At 47.4% G+C, this 23969-nt stretch overlaps 1 protein-coding gene across 1 annotated transcript in view; it reads right to left on the bottom strand.

Moving 5' to 3' along the window:
* GTPBP3 (GTP binding protein 3, mitochondrial) overlaps positions 1–22710 on the bottom strand; it is a 54450-nt gene extending 31740 nt beyond the window's left edge. Inside the window, exons 1-6 of the mRNA XM_069217094.1 lie at positions 22493–22710; positions 17591–17829; positions 13138–13224; positions 11253–11455; positions 9355–9427; positions 2921–3064 (exon numbers count right to left, since the gene is read on the bottom strand). Of these exons, the coding sequence (XP_069073195.1) occupies positions 2921–3064; positions 9355–9427; positions 11253–11455; positions 13138–13224; positions 17591–17829; positions 22493–22674 (928 nt within the window). The 5' untranslated portion in view covers positions 22675–22710. The remainder of the gene's footprint in view (positions 1–2920; positions 3065–9354; positions 9428–11252; positions 11456–13137; positions 13225–17590; positions 17830–22492) is intronic.
* Positions 22711–23969: the final 1259 nt, after the last annotated feature.

Raw genomic sequence — 23969 nt, 5'->3', positions numbered from 1 at the left:
TGATTCCGACTATGTGCAGATTATTCCTGCAAGAGCTCGCCTCCAAATCTTCCGTCTTCGCCTGTCATGAGAGGAGTAATTTGTCCATCTTCTTGTGAGATGGAGAAGCTAATGCCTGTTCATCTTCAGTCTCTGAGACCCGCCGCTCCACAGCATCCAATCGCTCCACATGCTTGTCTAGCCGTTCCGCTGCTCTATCCATGCGAAATAGGAGCACCTATTTTGCTATCGATTTTGGCGAGACTATGTTGCATTGCAGACAAGATATGTTTTAAGTCTGCTTTGCTTTCAGGTTCTTCTGCCAGAGGCCCCGATTCACCAGACCCACCCTCACGGGACCTTGGGGTCTTCCGCTTTTTGAATTGTAGTTTAGATTGACACTTGTCAGTTTTATCCATCTTTCCAATGCTATGGCAGAACCTGTGTGCATGAACCAGGCCGCAGGAGAGCAGGAAGCGCATGAATTTATAAGCAGAGGAGGGAATTGGGCCCCACTCACTGCCTCTGACCCCGCGTCTTCATCAGCGCCAGGCCCCGCGGCAGGATGACCCATCTGGGGCTGCTCCGCCCGCCACTCATGCTGCCCCTGCAGCCAGCACCAAGGGATCCTCCACGCTGCCCAAAGTGGCACCGCGGCGGGCCGAGCCACTCCCTCTACTCAAGGCCACAACCAGCCAACTCAGCGGGGTCTCCCAGCCACAGGAGAGGTGCTCGGCTCCCCTAGAATCGCCCCTGGCTCCCCCGGGCCAGCTGCACCACTGCAGCGCCCAGGATCACAGGCCCGATTTAGGCCTCCACCAGCCGGGATGTGCTTGCCGCCAATGCTAGGTCTCTGCGGCCCCCACCCCAAGAAGTAAATGAGCAGGGCGATTGTTGTGTTGTTGTTCAGAGCTAAGTTGGGTCTTTAGGTGCAGAATTATGTCGGATAGGTGGGTGGCCAGAGAAGCTTGCCTAAGGTGCAGCCATTTTTCAGCTTGGCAAGCTCAGCCCCCTTGACTGAACATTTAGGGCCTCATTACGACCCTGGCGTTCATGCCCGTGCTTCGGTGTGCTGGCGGGCGCCAAATTACCGTTGGTGCCGGCAGTAACCATACCGCCGTATTCTGACACTAACAACAAACTACGCCAGTAACCCAGCAGTTCTCCACAACCGCCAGGGCGAACAACGGTTTGAAAGCGGCGGTCAGCAGAACAACACCGCCACGGCAGAAATACTCCGCCGACTGCAATATGACCCACCAGTCAGCACAGCGGTGTGTTGACGGCGGAAAAACATCAGCGGTGTGGGGCGGCCTATGCACACAATGGGAAGCCCTGCAGGTGTGACGTCCGACCCCCGTCAAAGGTAGGGTATATGTACTTAATGGGTGTGTGCGGGTATCCCTGTGTGCGCCCTGTGTGTTTGGCTGTGTTGTCAGGGTGCGTGGTTGTGGTCCATGTCGCACATTGATGTATGTGTGTTTGTCTGTGTAAAAGTGTGTGGGGGCATGCTGCGAGGGGTGTGGGGACATGTATGTGTGTTGGTGGTGTTGGATGTGTGCATGGGAGGCGGATCTGGTGTGCTGTGTGAATCCCCCTATACATATAACGGGGACCGCCAGGCTTTTTGCAACGGTGTGACAGTCGTTATGGCTGCAGCGGTATCTGGCTGAAAAAGTGGCTGGAAACGCCTACCGCCGCAACCAGCGGTGGCTAAACCTTGGCGGTACAGGCGGTGAACTGAATGTTTTACTCACAGTTCACCACCGCGGTCAAATTACGGCGGTCCGCCACGCCAGCCTGTCGGCAGTGTTAGCGCCAGTTTTGCACCCACCGCCGGGGTCATAATGAGGGCCTTAATACCTTAAAAAAACACACATTCACTTCTCAACCTCTGAAGAAGGGGTCTGTTTATTTCTTGCTAAAATTGTTGTAAGTTTGACCTTGGGAGCAGAGATCGAACCACTCTCTTGCATTTAAGCCATTTTCATTTGTCTTTATTAAAATAAACGTTATTATTTTGTTGTGTGCTTGTTCTGCAAGAGCCCTGTTTTTTTTATTTTTTATAGAAGATCTCTCAGCCAATGTGTGTCAGAAACAGAAGCTGTCTCAATCACACAGTGTTGACTCAACTCACTATAACAAAAACAAGGCGAGGGGCAAGAAAGACTTAAGCAAACAAAGTAGAAACAAGTCACTTTTCTTGTAAATGAAGTGCTATAGAAAGCTTGTGTAAACAAAACAGAAAAACACATGGAACAAAAGGATGCGCAAAATATATAAACATTGTGGGTCACAGAAAAGGCTTCCTTTGCGGCTAAGGTTCCACCCAAATTGGCGAGGCACGTGCTCAGTAAATGTTCCCTTCACCTAAGAATGCATCAGGAGGGGGCATGGGCATGTCTCTGGTTGGACACAGAGTCAGCTCAGGAGATCTGAGAGCACAGCACCCCCTGGTGGGGCATTCACCGATCTGCTGGTGGGAATACAATGAACAGATGGAAAACTCAACATACTGCAAAGTATGCTGCCTTTATGGTGAGTAAGGCAGCCCACGCTCAGCACAGCTAACGGTCTCTCTATAGCAAGCTTCAGTGTTTAATTTATAAAAAATGAAGTGCCAGGACCCAAAGTATTACTCCCTTGTGCTCTGCAGCTGGTACAACCCATGTCACTTTTTAAATTGCAGGTTTAAGTTCAGGTTTTATCATTGTTTTGGCTATATTAAATAGTACAATGCCCCACTATTGAACTTTTCTTGCAAATACACACATACAGCACCACCAAGTGGTAGTTTCTCATAAATATATGCTGGTGTTTATAAATAACTGCAGCGCTCAGCACTAGAACACACTGGCACAAATTAAGCACTGGTGATCTGGTACCTCGTGTACTCCACCATCAGAACTCACATGTGAAATAAAGAGTTGAGAGTACTCACAGATCACATTCAGCAAGCTGCTCTTTCCTGCGTTGGTCGCCCCGGCGATCACCACTTGCACACCGCTGCGCAACCGCTCACCACGACGACTGTCCTGCAAATGGGCTGCTATCTCCGCCTGCAAAGACCTCACTGCGAGGTCGACTGAGAAAGAGTCTGCGTTACTGCTACGCATGTGTACCTAACACGTGTAAACCACCTCAGCTGAGTGGGAGTGGTGTTAATATTCTGCTACTTTACAAATCACTCTGTTAACGATTCACTGCAGTGCCACACACCTGAGCACAACATCACCCGAGTATGGTTTGTATTAATACACCACCAGTCAACCCATCACCTCAGTTTATCAGCTGAGACTATGGCCCTCATTATGACCCAGGCGGTCGGCGGTAATATGGTGGAAAATACTGCCAACAGGCTGGCGGTACTTTCCACCATATTATGACATTGGCGGTTTGGCTGAAGCCAAACTGCCAATGTACCACACTGACCGCCACGGCGGTAACAGCCAACGGGTTGGAGATATCAAGCCCCTGCCCGGTGGCCGTCACTGTACTGCCTGCAGGATTATAACCCCACCTACCGCTATGGCTTTCGTGGCTCTATTACCGCCATGAAAACCATGGCGGTAGGCACTATCAGTGACAGGGAATCCCTTCCCTCTCACTGATAGAGGTCTTCCCCACCATCAACCCCCTCCCCAGACTCCCCCCACCCCACTTACTCTCTAAGCCCCCCTACATTCACGCCCCCTTCACACACGCACACACACCCTCCCATTCCCCCATTCATGCACGCATGCATACTTCCATTCACACACACATCCGCATACACTTTCATACATACACGCAGACAAACATTCACAGAAAACATACACGCACTCACACCTCCATACATGCACACATTCAACACGCAACACACACCTGCATACAGGCACGCACAAACATTAACACTCACCCCCACACACAACACCCCCCTCCCCTGTTGGAGCACCCACTTACCTGTGTTTAGGGGGTCCTCCGGCAGGAGACGGGAGGGGTTGCTGCTGCCTGCAGCAGCGTCTGCCAGCAGAACACCGCCAGGCCGTATTATGGGTCATAATATGGCTGGCGGCGGTCTACTGGTGTGGCGCTGCTGGTGGCAGCAGCACCCCCTCACCACCATCCGCCGGCATGGCCACAGCTGGATTTCCGCAGAAATCTTGCTGTGGTCATAATACGACGGATGGCTGGTAGCCACGGTGATGGTCTTTTGGCGGCCATTGCTGCGGCGGTAGGCGTTTCTTGCCGTCAATGACATACTGAGGGCCAAAATGTGTTCCAGATTAGCCACTGTACCAACCACTCTGTTACTTCTCTGCCACTGTACTAACCACTCTGTGACTTCTTGGCCCCTGTACCAACCACTCTGTAACTTCTATGGGACTGTACCAATCACTCTGTTACGTCTCTGCCGCTGTACCAACCACTGTTACTTCTCTACCCTGTGACTTCTATGGGACTGTACCACCCACTCCGTTACTTCTGCCACTGTACCAAACACTTTTACAATGCCACTGTACCAACCAGTTCATTAATTCTTTGCCACTGTACCAACCACTGTGAATTCTCTACCATTGTACCAACCAGTCTTGAAATGCCGCTGTACCAACCACTCCGTTACTTCTCTGCCACTGCACCAACTACTACATTAATTCTGTTCCACTGCACCAATCACTCTTACTTCTTTACCACTCCATCAACCACCATGTAACTGCCCTACTACTGTACCAACCGCTCTGTTTCTCCTATGCCACTGTACCACCCACTTACTACAATGCCACTGTACCAACCACTCTGTGACTTCTCTACCACTGTACCAATCACTGTTACTTCTCTGCCACTGTAACAACCACTATGTTACTTCCGTGCCACTGCACAAACCACGATTACTGCTCAACCACTGTATGAACCACTGTTACTTTTCTACCACTTCACCAACCACTATATAACTGCCCTGCTACTGTACCAATCGCTCAGTTTCTCCTCTGTTGCTGTACCACCCCCTCTGTTACTTCTCTGCCACTGTACCAACCACTGTTACTTCTCTGCCACTGTAACAACCACTCCGTAACTTGTGTGCCACTGTACCAACCACTATTACTTCTCAACCACTGTACCAACCACTCTTACTTCTCTGCCACTGCACCAACCACTCTTACTGCTCTGCCACTGTACTACCTACTCTGTGACTTCTCAACCACTGAACGAACCACTGTTACTTCTCTGCCACTGTACCAAGCATCCTGTTAATTCTCTACCACTGCATCAACCACTATGTTACTGTCCTACTAATGTACCAACCACCTGTTTCTCCTCAGGCACTGTACCAACCACTCTCTCACTTCTCTGCCACTGTACCAACCACTGTTACTTCTCTACCCCTCTACCAACCACTCTTTCTTATTTCTCTACCACTGTACTACCCACTCAGTTACTTATCAGCCACTGTATCAATCACTCTGTAACTTCCCCATTACTGTATCAACCACCCACTGTTACGTCTCTGCCAATGTACCAAACAATATGTTACTTCTCTGCCACTGTACCAACCACTATTACTGCTCTGCCACTATAATACCTACTCTGTGACTTCTCTGCCACTGTATGAACCACTGTTACTTCTCTCCCACTGTACCAACCACTCTTACTTCTCTACTAGTGTACCAACCACTCCGTTACTCCTCTGTCACTGCACCAATCACTGGCACTGTACCAACTACTGTGTTACTTCTCTGCCATTGCACCAACCACTATGTTAATTCTCTACCACTGCACCAACCACGGTTACTTCCCTGCCACTGTACCAACCATTCCATTACTCCTCTACCTCTGCAACAACCACTGGTACTTCTCTACCACTGAACCAACCACTAGGTTACTCCTCTGCCACTGTGCCACTGTACCAACTGTACCAACCTTTCAGTTACTTCTCGGCCACTGTACCAACCACTCTGTGACTTTTCTGGGACGAGAACAACTCTGCTACTTTTCTGCCACTCTACAAACCACTCTAGTTACTTCTCTGCCACTGTATTAACCACTCTGTGACTTCTTGGCCCCTGTACCAACCACTCTGTGATTTCTATGGGACTGTACCAACCACTCTTACTTTTCTACCACTGTACCAACCACTCTCTCACTTCTCTGCCGCTGTACCAACCACTGTTACTTCTCTACCACTGTACCAACCACTAAGTTACTCTTCTGCCACTGTATCAACCTCTCAGTTACTTCCCGACCACTGTACCAACCACTATGTTAATTCTTTACCACTGTACCACCAACTCAGTTACTTCTCTGCCACCGTTCCAACAACTCTGTTACTTCTCTACTACTGTACCAACCACTCTAACTTCTCTGCCACTGTACCAACCGCTCTGTTATTCCTCTGCCACTGCACCGATCACTCTGTTACATCTCTGCCACTGTGCCAACTACTGTTACTTCTCTGCCATTGTACCAACCACTATGTTAATACTATACCACTGCACCAACCACTGTTACTTCTCTACCACTGTACACAACCACAAGGTTACTCTCCTGCCACTGTACCACCCTCTCAGTTACTTCTCGGCCACTATACCAACCACTCTGTGACTTCTCTGGGACTGTACCAACCACTCTGTTACTCCTCTACCACTGCACCAACCACTGTTACTTCTCTACCACTGTACCAACCACTTAGTTACTCCTCTGCCACTGTACCAACCTCTCAGTTACTTCTTATCCACTGTACCAACCACTCTGTGACTTCTCTGGGCCTGTACCAGCCACTCTGTGACTTCTCTGCCATTGTACCAACCACTCTGTGACTTCTCTGCCACTGTACCAACAAGTCTCAAAATGCCACTTTACCAACCACTCTGCTACGTTTCTGCCACTGAATCACCCCTCTGTGACTTCTCTGCCACTGTACCAACTGCTCTGGTACTTCTATGCCACTGTACCAACCACTCTTACTAAAATGCCACTGTACCGACCACTCTGTTAATTCTTTACCACTGTACCACCAACTCAGTTACTTCTCTGCCACTGTTCCAACCACTCTGTTACTTCTCTACTACTGTACCAACCACTAACTTCTCTGCCACTGTACCAACCGCTCTGTTACGTTTCTGCCACTGTACCAACCACTGTTACTTCTCTACCACTGTACCAACCACTGTGTTACTTCTCTGCCCCTTACTACCCACTCTTACTTCTCTGCCACTGTACCAACCGCTCTGTTACGTTTCTGCCACTGTACCAACCACTGTTACTTCTCTACCACTGTACCAACCACTGTGTTACTTCTCTGCCCCTTACTACCCACTGTTACTTCTCTACCACTGTACCAACCACTCTGTTACTCCTCTGCCACTGCACCAATCACCCTGTTACTTTTCTGCCACTGTACCAACCACTGTGTTACTCCTCTACCACTGCAGCAACCACTGTCAGTCCTCTAGCACTGCACCATCCACTCAGTTACGTCTCTGCTACTGTACCAACCACTCTGTGACTTCTCTGCCACTGTACCAACCACTCTGACTTCTCTGCCACTGTACCAACCACTCTCTTGCTTCTATACCACTGTACTAACCACTCTCTTGCTTCTCTGCCACTGTACCAACAACTCTGACTTCTCTGCCACCGTACCAATCACTGTCTTGCTTCTATACCACTGTACCAACCACTGTTACTTTTCTACCACTGTATCAACCACTCTCGTCCTTCTATACCACTGTACCAACCACTCTCTTACTTCTCTGCCACTGCACCAACCACTCTTACTTCTCTGCCACTGTACCAACCACTCTCTTACTTATCTGCCACTGTACCAACCACTATGTTACTTCCCTGCCACTGTACCACCCCTCTGTGACTTCTCTGCCACTGTACCAAACACCCTGTTACTTCCCTGCCACTGTACCAACCACTCTGTTACTTCTCTGACATTGTAATAACCACTCTGTGACTCCTCTGAGACTGGACCAACCACTCTGTTACTTCTCTGCCACTGTACCAACAACTCTGACTTCTCTGCCACCGTACCAATCACTGTCTTGCTTCTATACCACTGTACCAACCACTGTTACTTTTCTACCACTGTATCAACCACTCTCGTCCTTCTATACCACTGTACCAACCACTCTCTTACTTCTCTGCCACTGCACCAACCACTCTCTTACTTCTCTGCCACTGCACCAACCACTCTCTTACTTATCTGCCACTGTACCAACCACTATGTTACTTCCCTGCCACTGTACCACTTCTCTGTGACTTCTCTGCCACTGTACCAAACACCCTGTTACTTCCCTGCCACTGTACCAACCACTCTGTTACTTCTCTGACATTGTAATAACCACTCTGTGACTCCTCTGGGACTGGACCAACCACTCTGTTACTTCTCTGCCACTGTACCAACCACTCTGTTACTTCTCTGGCATTGTAATATAACCACTCTGGGACTCCTCTGGGACTGTACCAACCACTCCGACTTCTCCTGGACTGTATTAGCCACTCTGCTACTTCTCTGCCACTGACCCACTCCTCTGTTCCTTCTCTGCCACTGGACCAACCACTCTGTTACTTCTCTGGCATTGTAATATAAGCGCTCTGTGACTCCTCTGGGACTGTACCAAGTACTCTGTGACTCCTCTGGGACTGTACCAAGTACTCTGGGACTCCTCTGGGACTGTACCAAGTACTCTGGGACTCCTCTGGGACTGTACCAAGTACTCTGTGACTCCTCTGGGACTGTATTAGCCACTCTGCTACTTCCCTGCCACTGACCCACTCCTCTGTTACTCTCGATCACTGTATCTACAACCACAATACATCCACTGAGTAGGACATGTTTCTGTTCCATCCATGGGAGTCACTGCACCAACTACCTCAGTCCATCAGCTGAGAAGGGTCTGTGTTCCTTCTCTGTCCCAGCTTCAAGCACTACATATCACCACGTTACTTCCTCATTCTCTCCACCACCCCTGCTGTGTCCTCAAACCATGTATAGTCCACACCTACAGCATCTTCACAGAATCACCACGCTACACACATCAGTGGTCACACTTAGTGGCTTTTTCCAAACCAACTTTAAAAAGTACCTCTCGTCACAGCATAGATACCCCCCTCCATCACTGCCCCACCCCACCTGCCTCCCACTGATGAAGCATCTGTTTCTAAAGCCACAAACTGGTCTTTCTGATGGCTCTACAGGGGGTCAGTGGACACCACAATTTAATAGGTTGCAAAAGTACAGAACGACTGATGTGAAACAGACTTGGATGAGGGGTGCAGAGGGACCCAGTGTTACAAGTCTCAGAGGCAGGTTTGAGGGGTGTTCACTGAGCGAGGCATCAAGCCTGCTACCCAGTGCTGAGAAGCCAGTCTATTACCGAGAGAGCTCACCTTGCGACAGCACGCCGTCCTCCACGCTGTCCTCCTCGCTGAAGTCAATGTAGGCTTCGATGTAGGCCAGCGCCTGCAAACGCCAGATCAGTCAAACGTTAGCATGGGGAATGATGCACAACCAGACATGTGCAAACGCCAGATCAGTCAAACGTTAGCACGGGGAGTGATGCACAACCAGACATGTGCAAACGCCAGATCAGTCAAACGTTAGCACGGGGAATGATGCACAACCAGACATGTGCAAACGCCAGATCAGGCACACGTTAGCACGGGGACTGATGCACAACCAGACTCGTGCAAACACCAGATCAGGCAAACGTTAGCACGGGGAATGATGCACAACCAGACATGTGCAAACGCCAGATCAGGCAAACGTTAGCACGGGGAATGATGCACAACCAGACACGTGCAAACACCAGATCAGGCAAACGTTAGCACGGGGAATGATGCACAACCAGACACGTGCAAACACCAGATCAGGCAAACGTTAGCATAGGGAATGATGCACAACCAGACATGTGCAAACGCCAGATCAGGCAAACGTTAGCACGGGGACTGATGCACAACCAGACTCGTGCAAACACCAGATCAGGCAAACGTTAGCATGGGGAATGATGCACAACCAGACATGTGCAAACGCCAGATCAGGCAAACGTTAGCATGGGGAATGATGCACAACCAGACATGTGCAAACGCCAGATCAGGCAAACGTTAGCACAGGGACTGATGCACAACCAGACTCGTGCAAACACCAGATCAGGCAAACGTTAGCATGGGGAATGATGCACAACCAGACACGTGCAAACACCAGATCAGGCAAACGTTAGCACGGGGAATGATGCACAACCAGACACGTGCAAACACCAGATCAGGCAAACGTTAGCATGGGGAATGATGCACAACCAGACACGTGCAAACAACAGATCAGGCAAACGTTAGCACAGGGACTGATGCACAACCAGACACGTGCAAACACCAGATCAGGCAAACGTTAGCACGGGGACTGATGCACAACCAGACACGTGCAAACACCAGATCAGGTAAACGTTAGCACTGGGAATGATGCACAACCAGACACGTGCAAACACCAGATCAGGCAAACATTAGCACGGGGAATGATGCACAACCAGACACGTGCAAACACCAGATCAGGCAAACGTTCCATGGGGAATGATGCACAACCAGACACGTGCAAACACCAGATCAGGCAAACGTTAGCACGGGGAATGATGCACAACCAGACACGTGCAAACACCAGATCAGGCAAACGTTCCATGGGGAATGATGCACAACCAGACTCATGCAGCAACTCCTGCTTTCGCCACACAAGCATTGTGTTGAAGACGCGCCCTCCTGCTAACACGGGAGTTAATGCATTGCTGCAGGAACAAACACAATGTTGCTGAAATGCAGCTTTGTCAGTGCTGGTGGGAGGTTGAGGAACAGACCCCTTGGCCCCTGGGAAATGGAGTTAGAGGCCGCAGTCGTGGAGGGTACCATTGTTTGAGACGGCGTGAGTCCAACGCGAGACTGTGGTGTACCAGAACTACAAGTATACCTATATAGGACAAAATTAGGATATTTGAGACTAGTGCTAAGAACAAGTCAGACTCCAGGGACCTGTGGGACAACAGCACTGATGAATGCACGTGGCCTCATTAAGGTGTGTGAGGTCCGTGTCATCTGATGGGTGAGACGGTACAGAAGTGTGTGAGGCCACCGAAGGGCACTGACTGAGAGCCCACTGAGGACACTAAGGCCAATCCTGAGGAAACGAGGGAGTGATTTACGTATTCCTGCGCAATGTATTTTCTAGGCTTGCCTCATCACTTCCTCTCGTTGTGCGGATAGAGTCACATTATTATTGAAACACAAAGGACGTAAGTTGGGCCAACCTTGAGCAGTTGGTCACTCCAGCGTCGGTACAGGTGTCCCAAGTCACCGGCCATCTGCCGCAGAGCCTGCCTCCGCTGCGCCTCGGTCTCTGCATGGATGAGGTCTCCCAGGCCCTCCACCTCGGTCAGGTCCAACTTCCCGTTGAGAAAGGCTCGCTTGGTGAACTCGCCAGCCTCAGCAGGTCGCAAACCGGGCATCCCACCTGAAAAGGAACAAGATCCATGGATCACTTACAGAGCTGTGGAGCCTCAGTGAAGACCAGTGTGTTATGTTACGTGCTCTGTACAGCGCAGCAGGTGCTGTTGTAGGGTGCAGCCAGGGGTCTCAGATGAAGACTGTACCCTGGTGGTCAAGGCACGCCCCAGAGAAGAGTCTCCAGTGGTGGGTGAATAGAGGGCTCAGTCTGGGCACCTTCTACCCACCATTTTGTGAGCATGTCCTTTTTAATTGCATGCGATTCTACTCAAGGCGCTACACCCCATCTCAGAGTTGGTCCTTTTCCACTGACAGCAGGATCTTGGCCGAGTGTCCAGGTGCTGGAGCCCTTAAAGCCAATGTCCTCCGGCCACCCTGTTCTGCTTTCAACAAGTTGAGGTGAGCCCGAAAGTAAGACTCCGCAGGGTGTCGAGCCAGGTTACTTACCACCAGTCGGTGCAAGCGTACCCCCTGGCTACGGTAAATTGATGGGAGATTTGGTTTTGGGAGCACTGCCCAGCCTACACGCCTGCTACAGCGCCTGGATACTCTCAGGGGTGATAAGCTGCGCCATACAAATTGACATAACATCTCAAGAGCTGCTTCTAAGAGCTATAGAACTGATTAGACACACCCAGACAAAGCAGTGGAACTAACAGCCCAAACTGAGGTGAGCAGGACGAGCCCTGCCTCGCCCAGGGACAGGAGGAGGTAGGAAGAGTGAAGCAGAAACAGGGAGAGAGACAACAGCTAGAATATTCAGCTGTTTAGGGAGTGAGCTCCTGCAGCTGCACTGGTCAGTGTCATTAAAAGAGACAGGTAGACTCCTCGCCACCAGGGGGCAGCAGTTACACGTCTGATCTTGTTCACCTGTAGACTGCTTGAATACAGAGTATGCACTGCATGCAGACTGGCAGAGACATGGTATAGTGAATTAAACAATTATTTCCCAACCTCACAGCTATTATAAAACATACTAAACTGTGATAAGCAGATTCTTAGATGTCTGATAGCTCAGTGGAATAATCCACCCACTGCTGAGACCTAGGTGTCAAGTTTGCACTGGCTAGTTCCATTGGGCCTCCCCTTCTGTGGGGTTGATAAAACTCTGTGCCACTGAGATAGATAATGACCACACCAGTTTTACAACAGTGACCTGTGGTGACGTAGCAATGGCTCAGCGAGCTGATAGTTATTTATTTGTGTGGCACACAATCTGTATTAATGCTGCATCGAAGCGCCTTCTGCACTCTGTTTCAGGGCTTCCAAACTACACTAAGAACAGCAGTTTAAGACACTGAACTACCCACACATTGTGTCACGTCACTGGTCTTAATGAAGTGCCTGTGACTGACGCGGATTCACAGGCTGAATAACTGCTTTAGTAAAGGCAAAAACAAGGAACACATAAACACAGGGGTGATTGTAAATATGTGTAAGAGCTAAATGAGCTACTGATATGTTTTTAAAGGGCTAGTTTTTAAAACGTCATTTATATTCCTATTTATAAATCTGTTATATGCACCTAGAGGGTGCTTTTAATGTTTCTTTCATAATTACTGTATGACATGGAACTCTACACATCAGTCGCGTGATTGCGGGGCCAACACTGAGTTCTCTTAGTTAATAACCATCTGCTAATGGTGCTCGAGACGCAAGCACTGCAATTATTGGCTGAAGGGGACTCACCCAGGGCTTCCAGGACCCCGCTGACCACGGCCGCTCCTCCGTGAACGTGGAACTCGCAGCAGTCCTCGCCCGTGAAGCTCCTGGGACCTGAAAGAGTGGTTCACATTAAAACAAGAACCTTTTGCCAGCCTCTGCGCAGGCACGGGCCTGGCCTTGCCCGACAAACCGTGGGCGCCAGCATTAGCTCTGGGACGGAAAGTGTGGGTGTCCCAAGAAGGAAGTCATTCCTTGTGGGCAGAGACATTCGCAGGACTTTCAAACATCTGTCAAGTTTCTGATAAATCTTAGAGAAATGTCATCAGACAGGGGTATACTGGTCAATAAATGCTTTGCCAGAGTTTCTATTGCAAACATCATCACCCCCCCCCCCCCACACACACACACACACAGGCACACACACACTTTCAGCAGTCTGTAGGTGGCAGTAGTGGAGCAAACAAGTACATTTTTAAAATGCTTTCGGCAGGCATCAGAGATTCTTGTATTTATAGGACAGTTAGCGAGGGCAAAGACACCACTCAACATCCAGCTTTATCAGAATTCACTTGCCATACATTAGAATGACCACTAGATGGCCCTGCAGAACAAGACTTCCCCCTCAGTCCCTCTATCCCTTGCAGTGCCCGAGAAGCAGGGCACAGTTATCCAACGATGGCCAATAGGGGTGCAGGAGCAGAATAATTCCAGATGTTCGGGGTAAACAGTGGCTGCCAATTACTAGCACTTGGATTCGTTGTATGTACATTTACGTGGTCATCCTCGCAATCTGGAATTACCTCCACCGCCATGGACCTACGTTTCACAAACCTACTGTAAACCCTAAAAGAATTAGAATGTGGCCAGTTTCATCATCTCCAAAGGGGGCTGTGTGTGTCTGTGTGTGTGTGAGGGGGGGGGACACAAGAGCTGCCAGAGTAAAAATTCAAAAGGTTTGAGCAGCACCCTATAGATTCCACTCAATGGACAGAGCAATGATGAAGGAAACTGATGTTCTGCTTCGTGCAATGTAAAAAAATATCAGAGGAAAGACCAGGCTTTGGAATTCAGATAAACCACTCGTCGGGTTTTCCAAAATTTTAACATGGTACAGCATTCTTCTGGGGGAAAAAAACTATTTTTTTTTTTGGTGGGGGGGGAGGGGGGGGGCTACGTGTGTAGGGAAAGCACGTTACATTTATTTCTACAGGCTCTTCAGGGGTTTGGGGTCAGAATACCCCACCCCCACCCTAGGGTATTGTCAGCCCATCGACAAGTCATCCAGTGGTTCAGAGCCGAAGAGTGGGTTTCATTCATATAGGTTTGATTTCACAGCATCTCCTACGTACACATATATATACACATACACACTTTTTAAACATGAGCAAATATTTTACATTTCAAGTGGGATTTGCGCCATTTCAAATCAGTTTAATTTTTAAGCACTGTGTACCAATACACACTTGTGTGAACGTTTTAAGTCTACAAATACATACTTTCTTTGAAATAATGTAGATGTGTTTGTGTGTGTGTGTGTGTGTGTATATATATATATATATATATATATATATATATATATATATATATATATATCAGATTTCAATATAATGCAAAGTGTAGAGAAATTTCAATTCTTGTTTTTTTAAATATATATATGTAAAAAGATTTCCCATCCTAAACCCTGCATTACCCTATTTCTCAGAGAGTGATACCTGTTACATCTGCCCTGCTTTATTTTGTTCAAGGCACAATGTTTTGTTGCACTTTCAGCCTGAAAGAAGGTTCAATATCCCTTAAAAAAAGAGGAAGGAGGCCTGGTGTGGTGCAGGGCAAATGAGGCGTGTGAATCAAAACTGTAAATTTGGGCAAGGATTCCACGAATGACAAGGCCTCCACCACAGAGGATGCAAAAACACAGTATACAGAATACAGAAAAACTGCATTAACTTTCATCTATTTTGTGTTTTTAGAGATTGCAGACCAGGCCCTGCATGTGCGAGAGGAGACGCACTTGAGATCTTCGATATCAGGATGCAGTTGGAGGAGAAAATAAAAAAATAATGATGTTTGATGAATGGAAAGCTTAGCCCACAATCACTTGGTAGAGGTAAATTTAGATAAACGTGGAAATAAAAATTATTTATTTTTAAAGAATATCAAATAAAAAGTATTGTGGGCTGAGTTTGTTTGCTGGTCAATGAAACATCCAAAGGCTGTGCACAGAGCTTAATGTGTCCATGGCAGGGGAATTAAGTTATTTTAGTTATATGTCTAATAAAAAGGAGGGTAAATTATTTGGCGGTCCGCAGGGTTTTTATAGCTGTACCAAGTGCAATGCCGGTGCATATAGTACCAATTGTAAGACATATGAATTACCCACAAGTAGAGAAGTGAAGATTTGAAAATGTATTAATTGTAACTCTGACTTTGTTGTTTATGTTATATCCTGTACGTGTGGACTCCGATATGTGGGAAGCACAATTTTCCCAGTTAAAAAAACGTATCTTAGAACATTGGTGTGCCATCAGAAACAATGATGTGAATTATCCAGTGGCACAACACTGTAGATAAGTGCATGATGGAAGGACTGATGGCATGTCTTTTTTTGGAATTGACAGGGTGATGCAGACTCCGAGAGGAGGAGGCAGGGAACGCACTCTCAGGAAGATGGAATCCGACTATAAATTCAGATTAAACAGCACACATCCGTGGGGACTGAACCAGGATGAAGAACTTTTTGTACATGTGGGTTGAGAATTTGTATTGGAATTTGAGTTTTGAAGATGTACATTTAAGGATGGTGACTATTTGTATAGGTGCCACAGAATTTGGGTTCTCTCGCTCTTTGTTTTTGTTTTGTTAAAAGGATTTTTTTGTACTATTACGTTCACATCATTTTTAGTTGTTTTTAATATGAGGAAGACTGTAACTGTTTAAACACTTTTCCCACTATAAGATTTATCTGATGTTTATAACATGTAATGCCACTGGGCAGGAATATTATATTTATATATGAGAAAATTGCCACTGGGCGAAATCAAATTTAATTTAAACGTAGATATGGGCAATTTATTTTCATTTTGAAATTATAGGTGATGTTGTGGTTTAATATTGGACAAACTGGAAAACAAATATGTTTGGCCTCGTAAGGGGAAAACGGATAGTGTTTTTTCTATGTCAATGAAACCGTAAAATATAGTTTCTAAGGGTGGTCGGGCACTGTTATCGAATTTTGGGCTAAGAGGAAGACGCAACGGTTGAAACGCGTCAGCCGATACGAAACAGCCGAGAATGGATATGTGACAAACCGTTTTGAAGATTGAGTCTGGAGTGCCGGCTTTCCTTTTTACAATATACTTTGGTAATATATATCTCTGATAAGAGATATGTATATCATGTCCTGTGACCTAGAGGGAAGCACAAAGCCTGCTTTTAAATTGAACAATGGGCTTCTTTCCTTGTTCAGGGTCCATTACGTAATGCTGTGGATGCAGAGCACCTTCCGTAATGATTTGTAGTATAATCAGACCTATTTACCCTTGATCAGTGAAGGAGTGATATATTGATGCTTCACATATGAAGCTCCGCTTTTAACTGAGACCCTGAACCTTGAGGTAACATCCTGTGTGCAAGTGAAGTGAAGCTATGATACATTTAAGGTAGGAGGACTTTTTGCAAGTGTCTCTGGAGGACTTTTTGTAAGTGTCTCTCAGTCTGAGTACTGAAGCCAGTGGGATCCATCTGGGATGCCCTTGTTTTGACAGAGCACAAAACAGGGGCATCCAAGCCCCTCACCCTCGGCTTCCCCAAGCAGTAAACGTAAGTTCACGTAAGAGCACCGCTCACAAGCTAATGTTGATCTAGGCCAGGGGCGTTCAAACTGGGGGGCGGACCCCACTAGTGGGGCTGCCAGGCTCTGGCCAAAAGAGGCATTATACAGATAATAGTGCTTTGTTTTAAGCAGAAAAAAATGTATTGCATTTTAATAAGGTAACAGAACTTAACTGCAATGTTTAAATACAATTAATAGAATAATGGTGAAAAATTCGCAGGGGGGGTCCAAAGGTTATTTTTTTCCACCGGGGGAGGGCAGCATTAAAAAGTTTGAAAACTACTGATCTAGGCAGACCGGCCGCAAGCTGTCTAACAGATGCTGGCTGTTGGTGTGTGGGAAGTAGCAAACCAACTAGCACAGACACAGAATGATAAGTGCCCTGTTTGTTTTTGGTAGATACTGAGTGAGCAGTCTAGCAGATGTTAGACGGTGGTGTGTGGGCATTCAATCAACTAGAAAATGTAAATATCCTTCGATGAGCTCTTGTGAGATGGCACTTTAAGTCACTGTGTCCCTGTTCTACCCAGAATCTACCATACAAATGAGGGCTGTGAAATGCAATTGAAGGTCAGTTTGGCAAAGCATTACCCCCTGAGCCTGGGATGACTATGCACAGTTCTCTAGCCCGGGGTTGGCGCTTACCTGGGAACCAGAGCACGAGCCCCCTGTCCAAGGGCTCCGCTGAGCTGGGGTGCGAGAGGAGGCCCAGGGAGGCAGATCTGGGCCGGGGCAGCTTCCTTCGCCCCGTCAGCCCCAGTAGGGCTGTCCCACTGGCTGGGCCACTGGTCCTGATCACAGCAACGCCACATTTCCCATGTCCAGAGGACAAGGCAAAGATGGTGCTCCTTAGAGAATCCACGCAGAAGGGTCGCCGCAGAAACCTGGAGGGGGTTAACAACAACACGTGACAGCAAACAAGGCGGAAAGGAGGGCGTTCAACACAGTCAGAGACCTGCAGGTCTGGGATATCAAAAGCTAGAGTGATTACTGGGTAAAGCCAGGACCAGGTCTTGGGCAAGCCAAGAAATCAACATCTAACGTGGATAAAGTGGATTTTAAGTGGCTTAAAACTCTAGAGTACCAACTCAGGGGGGGAGGGAGGGGGGACAAAAAGTGACGCTTTAAAGGCTGGAATTAACTTTTGGTGGGAACTCTGGGGGGCATTCCAGTCGACCTACTGTACCTCGACAGACAGACGAAAAATAAACTCATCGGTCTTGGCCCTGCCACCAGAAAAGGAAAAGACCAGCCAGACCTGCTATGTAACATTCACAATGTACAAGAACACATGCACCCCAAAACGGATCCCGTCGTGTTGAAGCTCAGTCGGGGTGAAGCTTGATTCCCAACCACAGCCAGACATGGCTTCCGCGTCGTGGAAAAATAAGATATTTCATAAGGGTTTACATGAGCACAGCAGGAAGGCTATTTAAGCCTAAGGAACTAAATGTAGCATAAAATTAACTATTTAAATGCTTTTTAAATTTTAATGATCGATCAAAATTTATATTTGGTAAGAACGAAAAAATTGGCAAAAGGTTTCGTTACAGCGTGAGGTTGCGTGACACTTTACGTGGTCATGTTCATATCTTACTTACCTCGTGCATTTTATAAATACTATTGAAAGAAATAAAATATTTATTAAACTATAGATAAAGGACGGAGAGACAAACAGTGTGAGATAAAAAGCAAACACATTTCATGCGCCCCACTCCCTGGCAATGCAAATACACCTCAGTCCACAAACATTAAGAGGTGGGTCTAATGCGCACGAGGCCTTTGCCACTGTTAATATGTCTATTGTTATGGAAACTGGATATAGACTGGCGCCAACTGGCAGACAAGCCTCCTCAATGGGCAGTCTTGGCCACCAGGGAGCCAGCTTCCACCCACAGCTTTCAGGATTCCCAACTCCACTCTCCAGAAACGAAGGAAGTCCAGGACCTGGGAAACCTCAGAGCTCAAAGAACATCTCCCTTAGGCCAGAGGTACCCTCTCCTCAAGCAAGATAAAAGCCCCCTGTCAACCCAGAGAGACACTCACCCCAGAGAGAGACATACTCCATCCAGGAGACTGCTTAAGTTTTATGTTCTATGTTTTTATGATTCTGGTCTTTTATTCTTTTCCCAATCTTTTTTTTTTTTTTTTTTTAATATATTTTTATTGTTTTATCAGCCAAGTGGCAACATTTAACTGAGATACATTAGGTTAACATATTGTTCCATCATACATTATATTTGTGATTTTAACGAATGCACGTTTTGCGCATCCAGTGCGAGTGCACTGTTGCCCGATTAGGGCCTAGAAGCCATTCTTCCACACATGAGGTACATCCTACGGGTGCAAAGGTTATTTAGGAAACTAAAGATATAGGGAAAAAGAGTTAGATAGGAGCTAAGGCGGCACCGGAGGACCCACCCCGAGGGGGGGGGGGGGGGGGAAACTAGCAAGAGGAGGGGGTAACCCCAAGGAGAGAGGGGGAGAACCAGTCACCGGGGAGGCTATAGCTGCCATCCATGAGCCGTGCATAACAGTTGCGCGTACATCCCTTCAATAACGCCGCCTCAGCGCCAAGCTTTGTTGTCCCAGGCCGACAGGGGACCAGCCCACCATTAGCCGTGTATTGCCGCGCATGGGGAGCTGGCCACAATTGGAGGAATCAGCGAGTTTCAAGTTCACCCGGCCCCCCTGTCCACTGGCGCACCACGGGACTCCCACGTAGCACCCAAGGGCATACACCAAGAGCCCCTGAGTTTATATATATATATATATTTTTTTTTTTTCCCCTCTCTTTTCTCTCCCCTCCCATGTGCCCCTCTATCGAGTGGTGTGATATAATTTTATTATGGTCATTAATGTTGTCAATTATCTCATTCACGTCTGTTTAGGGAGGGCGTTCATCGTTTTTGTTTTCTACGGCTAACAAAAATGATTTCCATACCTCTAGGCCTTTAGCTAGTATACCCTTATCCAGTAGATTCTGTAATGTCTGTATTTCTGCTTTGGTCCAACGTGTTACCTCTTCTCGCCACTGGGTAACGCCTGGGGCGCTAGGGGCCTTCCATTTCATGGCAATGAGGCGTCTGTACAGCACCAACGCTAGGGCAATGCATTTATATGTGCGTTTGCGTTTCTTGGGGTGGGGTGTTATACCTAACAGGCACACCTCAGGAGTGGGAGTTAGTGAGGTGTTTGTCCATTCAGCTAGCAACGTTATTATCTCTATCCATGTGTTCCGGATCGGGAGGCATTCCCATGTCATGTGATAGAAAGTGGCCTCTACTGTGTCGCATCTGGGGCATGTTTGCGGTGAACGGGGGAACATGCGTGTTAAGCGGTGCGGAGACAGGTAAGTCTGATGCAAATAATTAAGCTGTGTGTACCGAAAGCGGGGATTACGAGAGACCTCTTGTATCATTCTCAACGCCTGCTCCCATGCAGTTAGTGACAGTGGTTCCGGTAGTACCTGGTCCCACTTATTTTTTGCTTGCTCCTGTTTGTGTTCCGTCTGGGTTGTCAGGATATTGTATATATTCGATATTCTTGATGTGGCGTTTGTACACTCCAACAGCTCGTGTAGCAGAGGAGAGACATCTGGTTCGGAGTTGCCATTTCTCCAATATTCACGCATTACCTGCCGAACTGCCCCGTAGGCTATGAATCCTCCCATACCCAACGCGTGCCTGTCGGCTAGTGCCTCATAGGTTAGGATTTGTCCGTCCTGGAAAATATCTCCCAGTATGTGTATGCCCCTGTTGCCCCACGTGTTCAGGCCCACTTTGGCTGCTATTTTTGTTAATTTCGGGAGAGCTAACAGTGGTATCCTCGGTGAGTACTGCTGACCTTTTGCGTTTTGCATCGCATATCGGCCCCAGGCCCAGTGTGCTGTGCGCAGCAGCACATTGCCAGTGTGTGCTGGGTCGGTTCGATTCATGAGGTATTGTATTATTTCCGTACCGCCGAGCTCTAACAGCACCTGCTGAGCTTCAGCCCCAGGTGGGTTACCGCCCCATGTGGATATCCAATGTATCTGGGCAGCCGCGTAGTACGCTTTTCTTTTCCCAATCTTGTGTACAGCGCTCTGATACTCCTGGGTCATCTTTGTGCTTTTTAAACCACTATAAATAAATAGTGTTAGCCAGGAGTGGCCATTCCGGTGCCAGGGCGAACAATGCGATTGTAAAAGAACGCAAACAACACATCCAATGCCCGGGATGTCTCCTCGTCCTGAAGAAGAATCTTCAGGCCTAGTAAAAGTACCGAAAGCCAGGGAGACTCCTAGGACCTAGAAAGTCCCAACCCCAGGGAGAACCACCTGCCCCCCTCCAGGAGGCCTTTTCGGCACAAGGAAATCTTACAAAGTCTCAAAGAGGTCTTTCTTGGATACCCAGGAGATCAGATCCTGCTGAAAGAGCTCCCCAAGGCTCAGGGATTCCATCTTCAAGTCAATGGTAATTGGAGCCCCCAGGTCCATGCCCGAGAAAACCAGATGCTTTGCATCCAGGGACATGCAATCCATTTATCCAGTAATAAAATCGGGGCTACAAATCACAGAATGCAAAATTAACCTGCACTGGACGAGCTACTCACACAAGGACCTGGGAAGATAGATTCACTGAAAATGGCTCAAGCCTGAAACTGGGACTAGGCGATGCTACCGAGGAGCAAACTCAACACATGGGGAGGAGACATTCCCATGGCGCGAGGAGCCCCATTCGTGTAGACGACACCCACCGCACCCCAGACAGGCATCTATCACAGGGGACAGACTAGCTCCCATCCGAGGAGGTCGAAGGGTGTAGTCTCTATTGTTGGGACGCGTGCCGATAGGATTTTTGCCAGAAAAAAAACATACAGGCCATTAATTTGTTTTACTATTCTGGAAGTGGCAGGAGCTGGTAAAACGATATGAATTTATGGGGGAATCCACAATATTCTTTTTTATTGGCAAATAAACAACTGTTAGATGTTCTAGTCATTTAGAAATAATGTGGCCAACTCAAATACTTTTTAAGCAATTTCTTCGTGCTTCTATGTTTTTTAAATTGATATCTAAAAAGGGGAAAATAACAGATTATCAATTTTATTGTTGCTGCCCTGGACATTGGAATACCGTCCAAGTGGCAGCCCTGCATGCGGGCAATACATTTGCATGTATTTTGGGGTATTTTACTATCCTGATTTTAAGAACGAGCCCTTAACACGGCCACTGTTCTTAAAACTGTCAATAAACAAATTTCCAAATCGTAGTGGTAACCTTTGCCCTCACATGCTTACATTTCTGCATCTACTGCAGACCTCTCAAGAGTTCCGATTCCATGAGCTGAGAAACGCGTCAGGTTCAAGTTATTTTTTTTTTCTTTGAATGTTGGTATTCGTGGTTATGGTTAAACTACGGCTCGTGCAGGACTACAAGTCCCAGAATACAACGGGGCTCACAAAAGGAAACGCGAAACCATAAGCCTCTGCAGATGCATCTTGGATGGATTGTTATCCCCGGTGACACGCGAGCCCAGGGCAGGTTACCGCACACACTGCACTGACCTGGACAGGACGGGGCCCCTCCTGGCCCCGAGGCACAGTCCATGCAGCACCAGGGGCCACATCTGCCAACCACAGCCGGGGAGGGCTCTGTGCCTCAGCTGGCGGGAAGAGACGTATACCCAGGCCTTGTTACCCCCGAGGCACGCGCGCCGACCCCCGACACACCAGGGGGCTGCAAGCATCAGGAGCAAGCGCCCAGCTCTCGCCGTGCCGCTCACTTCCGCCAACCACAGGCGCCATGATGGGAGAAAGGCGGTTCGACCGAGACAAGGCGGCCGCCATCTTAGCAAGGAGCCGATCGCGGGACTCTGAAGGCAAAGTGAGAAACAACTAGGTGAAAGAGGTGATAGTGCATTCAATAATACATGTATTTGAAAAATATATATATAATTTTTTTTTGCGCAGAAATATTAACTAGTCAGATTCAACTCAATATTAAATCTTAAAATTTTAATGCATTAATTTCCTGCAGTAATTCTAGTTCTTCTAACAGTTAAACATTATGTTTACATTTACTTTCTATTCTTTAGATTTTCCAGAAGACCGTTATATTCCTTAAACGAGAACGGTATCCATTCCAAGATGTCCCCGCTGCTGTGTGCACATGGGCGAGGAAGGCGGCCATCTTGGCCTTGGAAGCAACCAGTGGCCTCTGCAACTGGACTTGTGCTTTTAATACACATAGGGCCTGATTACCAGTAGGCTGCAATTAGTAGTTTGATGGTAATTAAAACTTCAGATAATTATCAGAAGCATTAAATAACTCAACCTTCATTACATTTTGTCAGGCTGAACCTGCCTAACTTTAAAGGGGGAAACGCTACAGTATTTACAGTATCATGTGGATCTTAATGCGTCAAGCTCCAAAATCTGCGTATTATTCCACACAGACTCATAATTGCTGTTATTTCTTACATTCAGATGCAATAATAACCCCTAAACTCGTAATCTCAACCAGAGTAAAGCGCGGAGGTTCAAAATGAGCCTTTGATAGTGACAGGCAACTTTCCCTCTCAGTATCTGGCATCACTTGTGTAGATAAATGTGAAACACACAGTTTTTACATCCCAAGTGGGATTATGACATGCATGGTGTTTTTCAGGCTGAACATTTAGATTTTATTTCTAAATCTTTTAGAGCGATATTTTGGTTTTAAAATTACTACCATGCTGTTTTTCAGTTTGCACTTCTTTCCCCTAACTACAGTATCCTCATAAGGAAGCATACATTTAAAAGCATTTTTATATTTCTGTATATCGCCACTTTTATGAAATGGTATTAGCCTAAGCTGTCTTGCTATTGATTGGTATTTTTGGAAGCTCTGGGCACAGAAACATGTTTAGTACATGCTAGAATATACATATGTACCCAGACCTTTTGGCAGTGAAACAAGTGTGGCTGAGTTACACATTAATCTAAGCAAATGTTTACTGCCTCACAGATTTTATACGACAATCACTTTACATACAAAAACAGA

The sequence above is a fragment of the Pleurodeles waltl genome, chromosome 12, assembly GCF_031143425.1.
Source record: "Pleurodeles waltl isolate 20211129_DDA chromosome 12, aPleWal1.hap1.20221129, whole genome shotgun sequence".
Taxonomy (NCBI): Eukaryota; Metazoa; Chordata; class Amphibia; order Caudata; family Salamandridae; genus Pleurodeles; species Pleurodeles waltl.
Note: the sequence above shows the minus strand (reverse complement) of the source record. Positions and strands in the feature narration are given on the sequence as shown.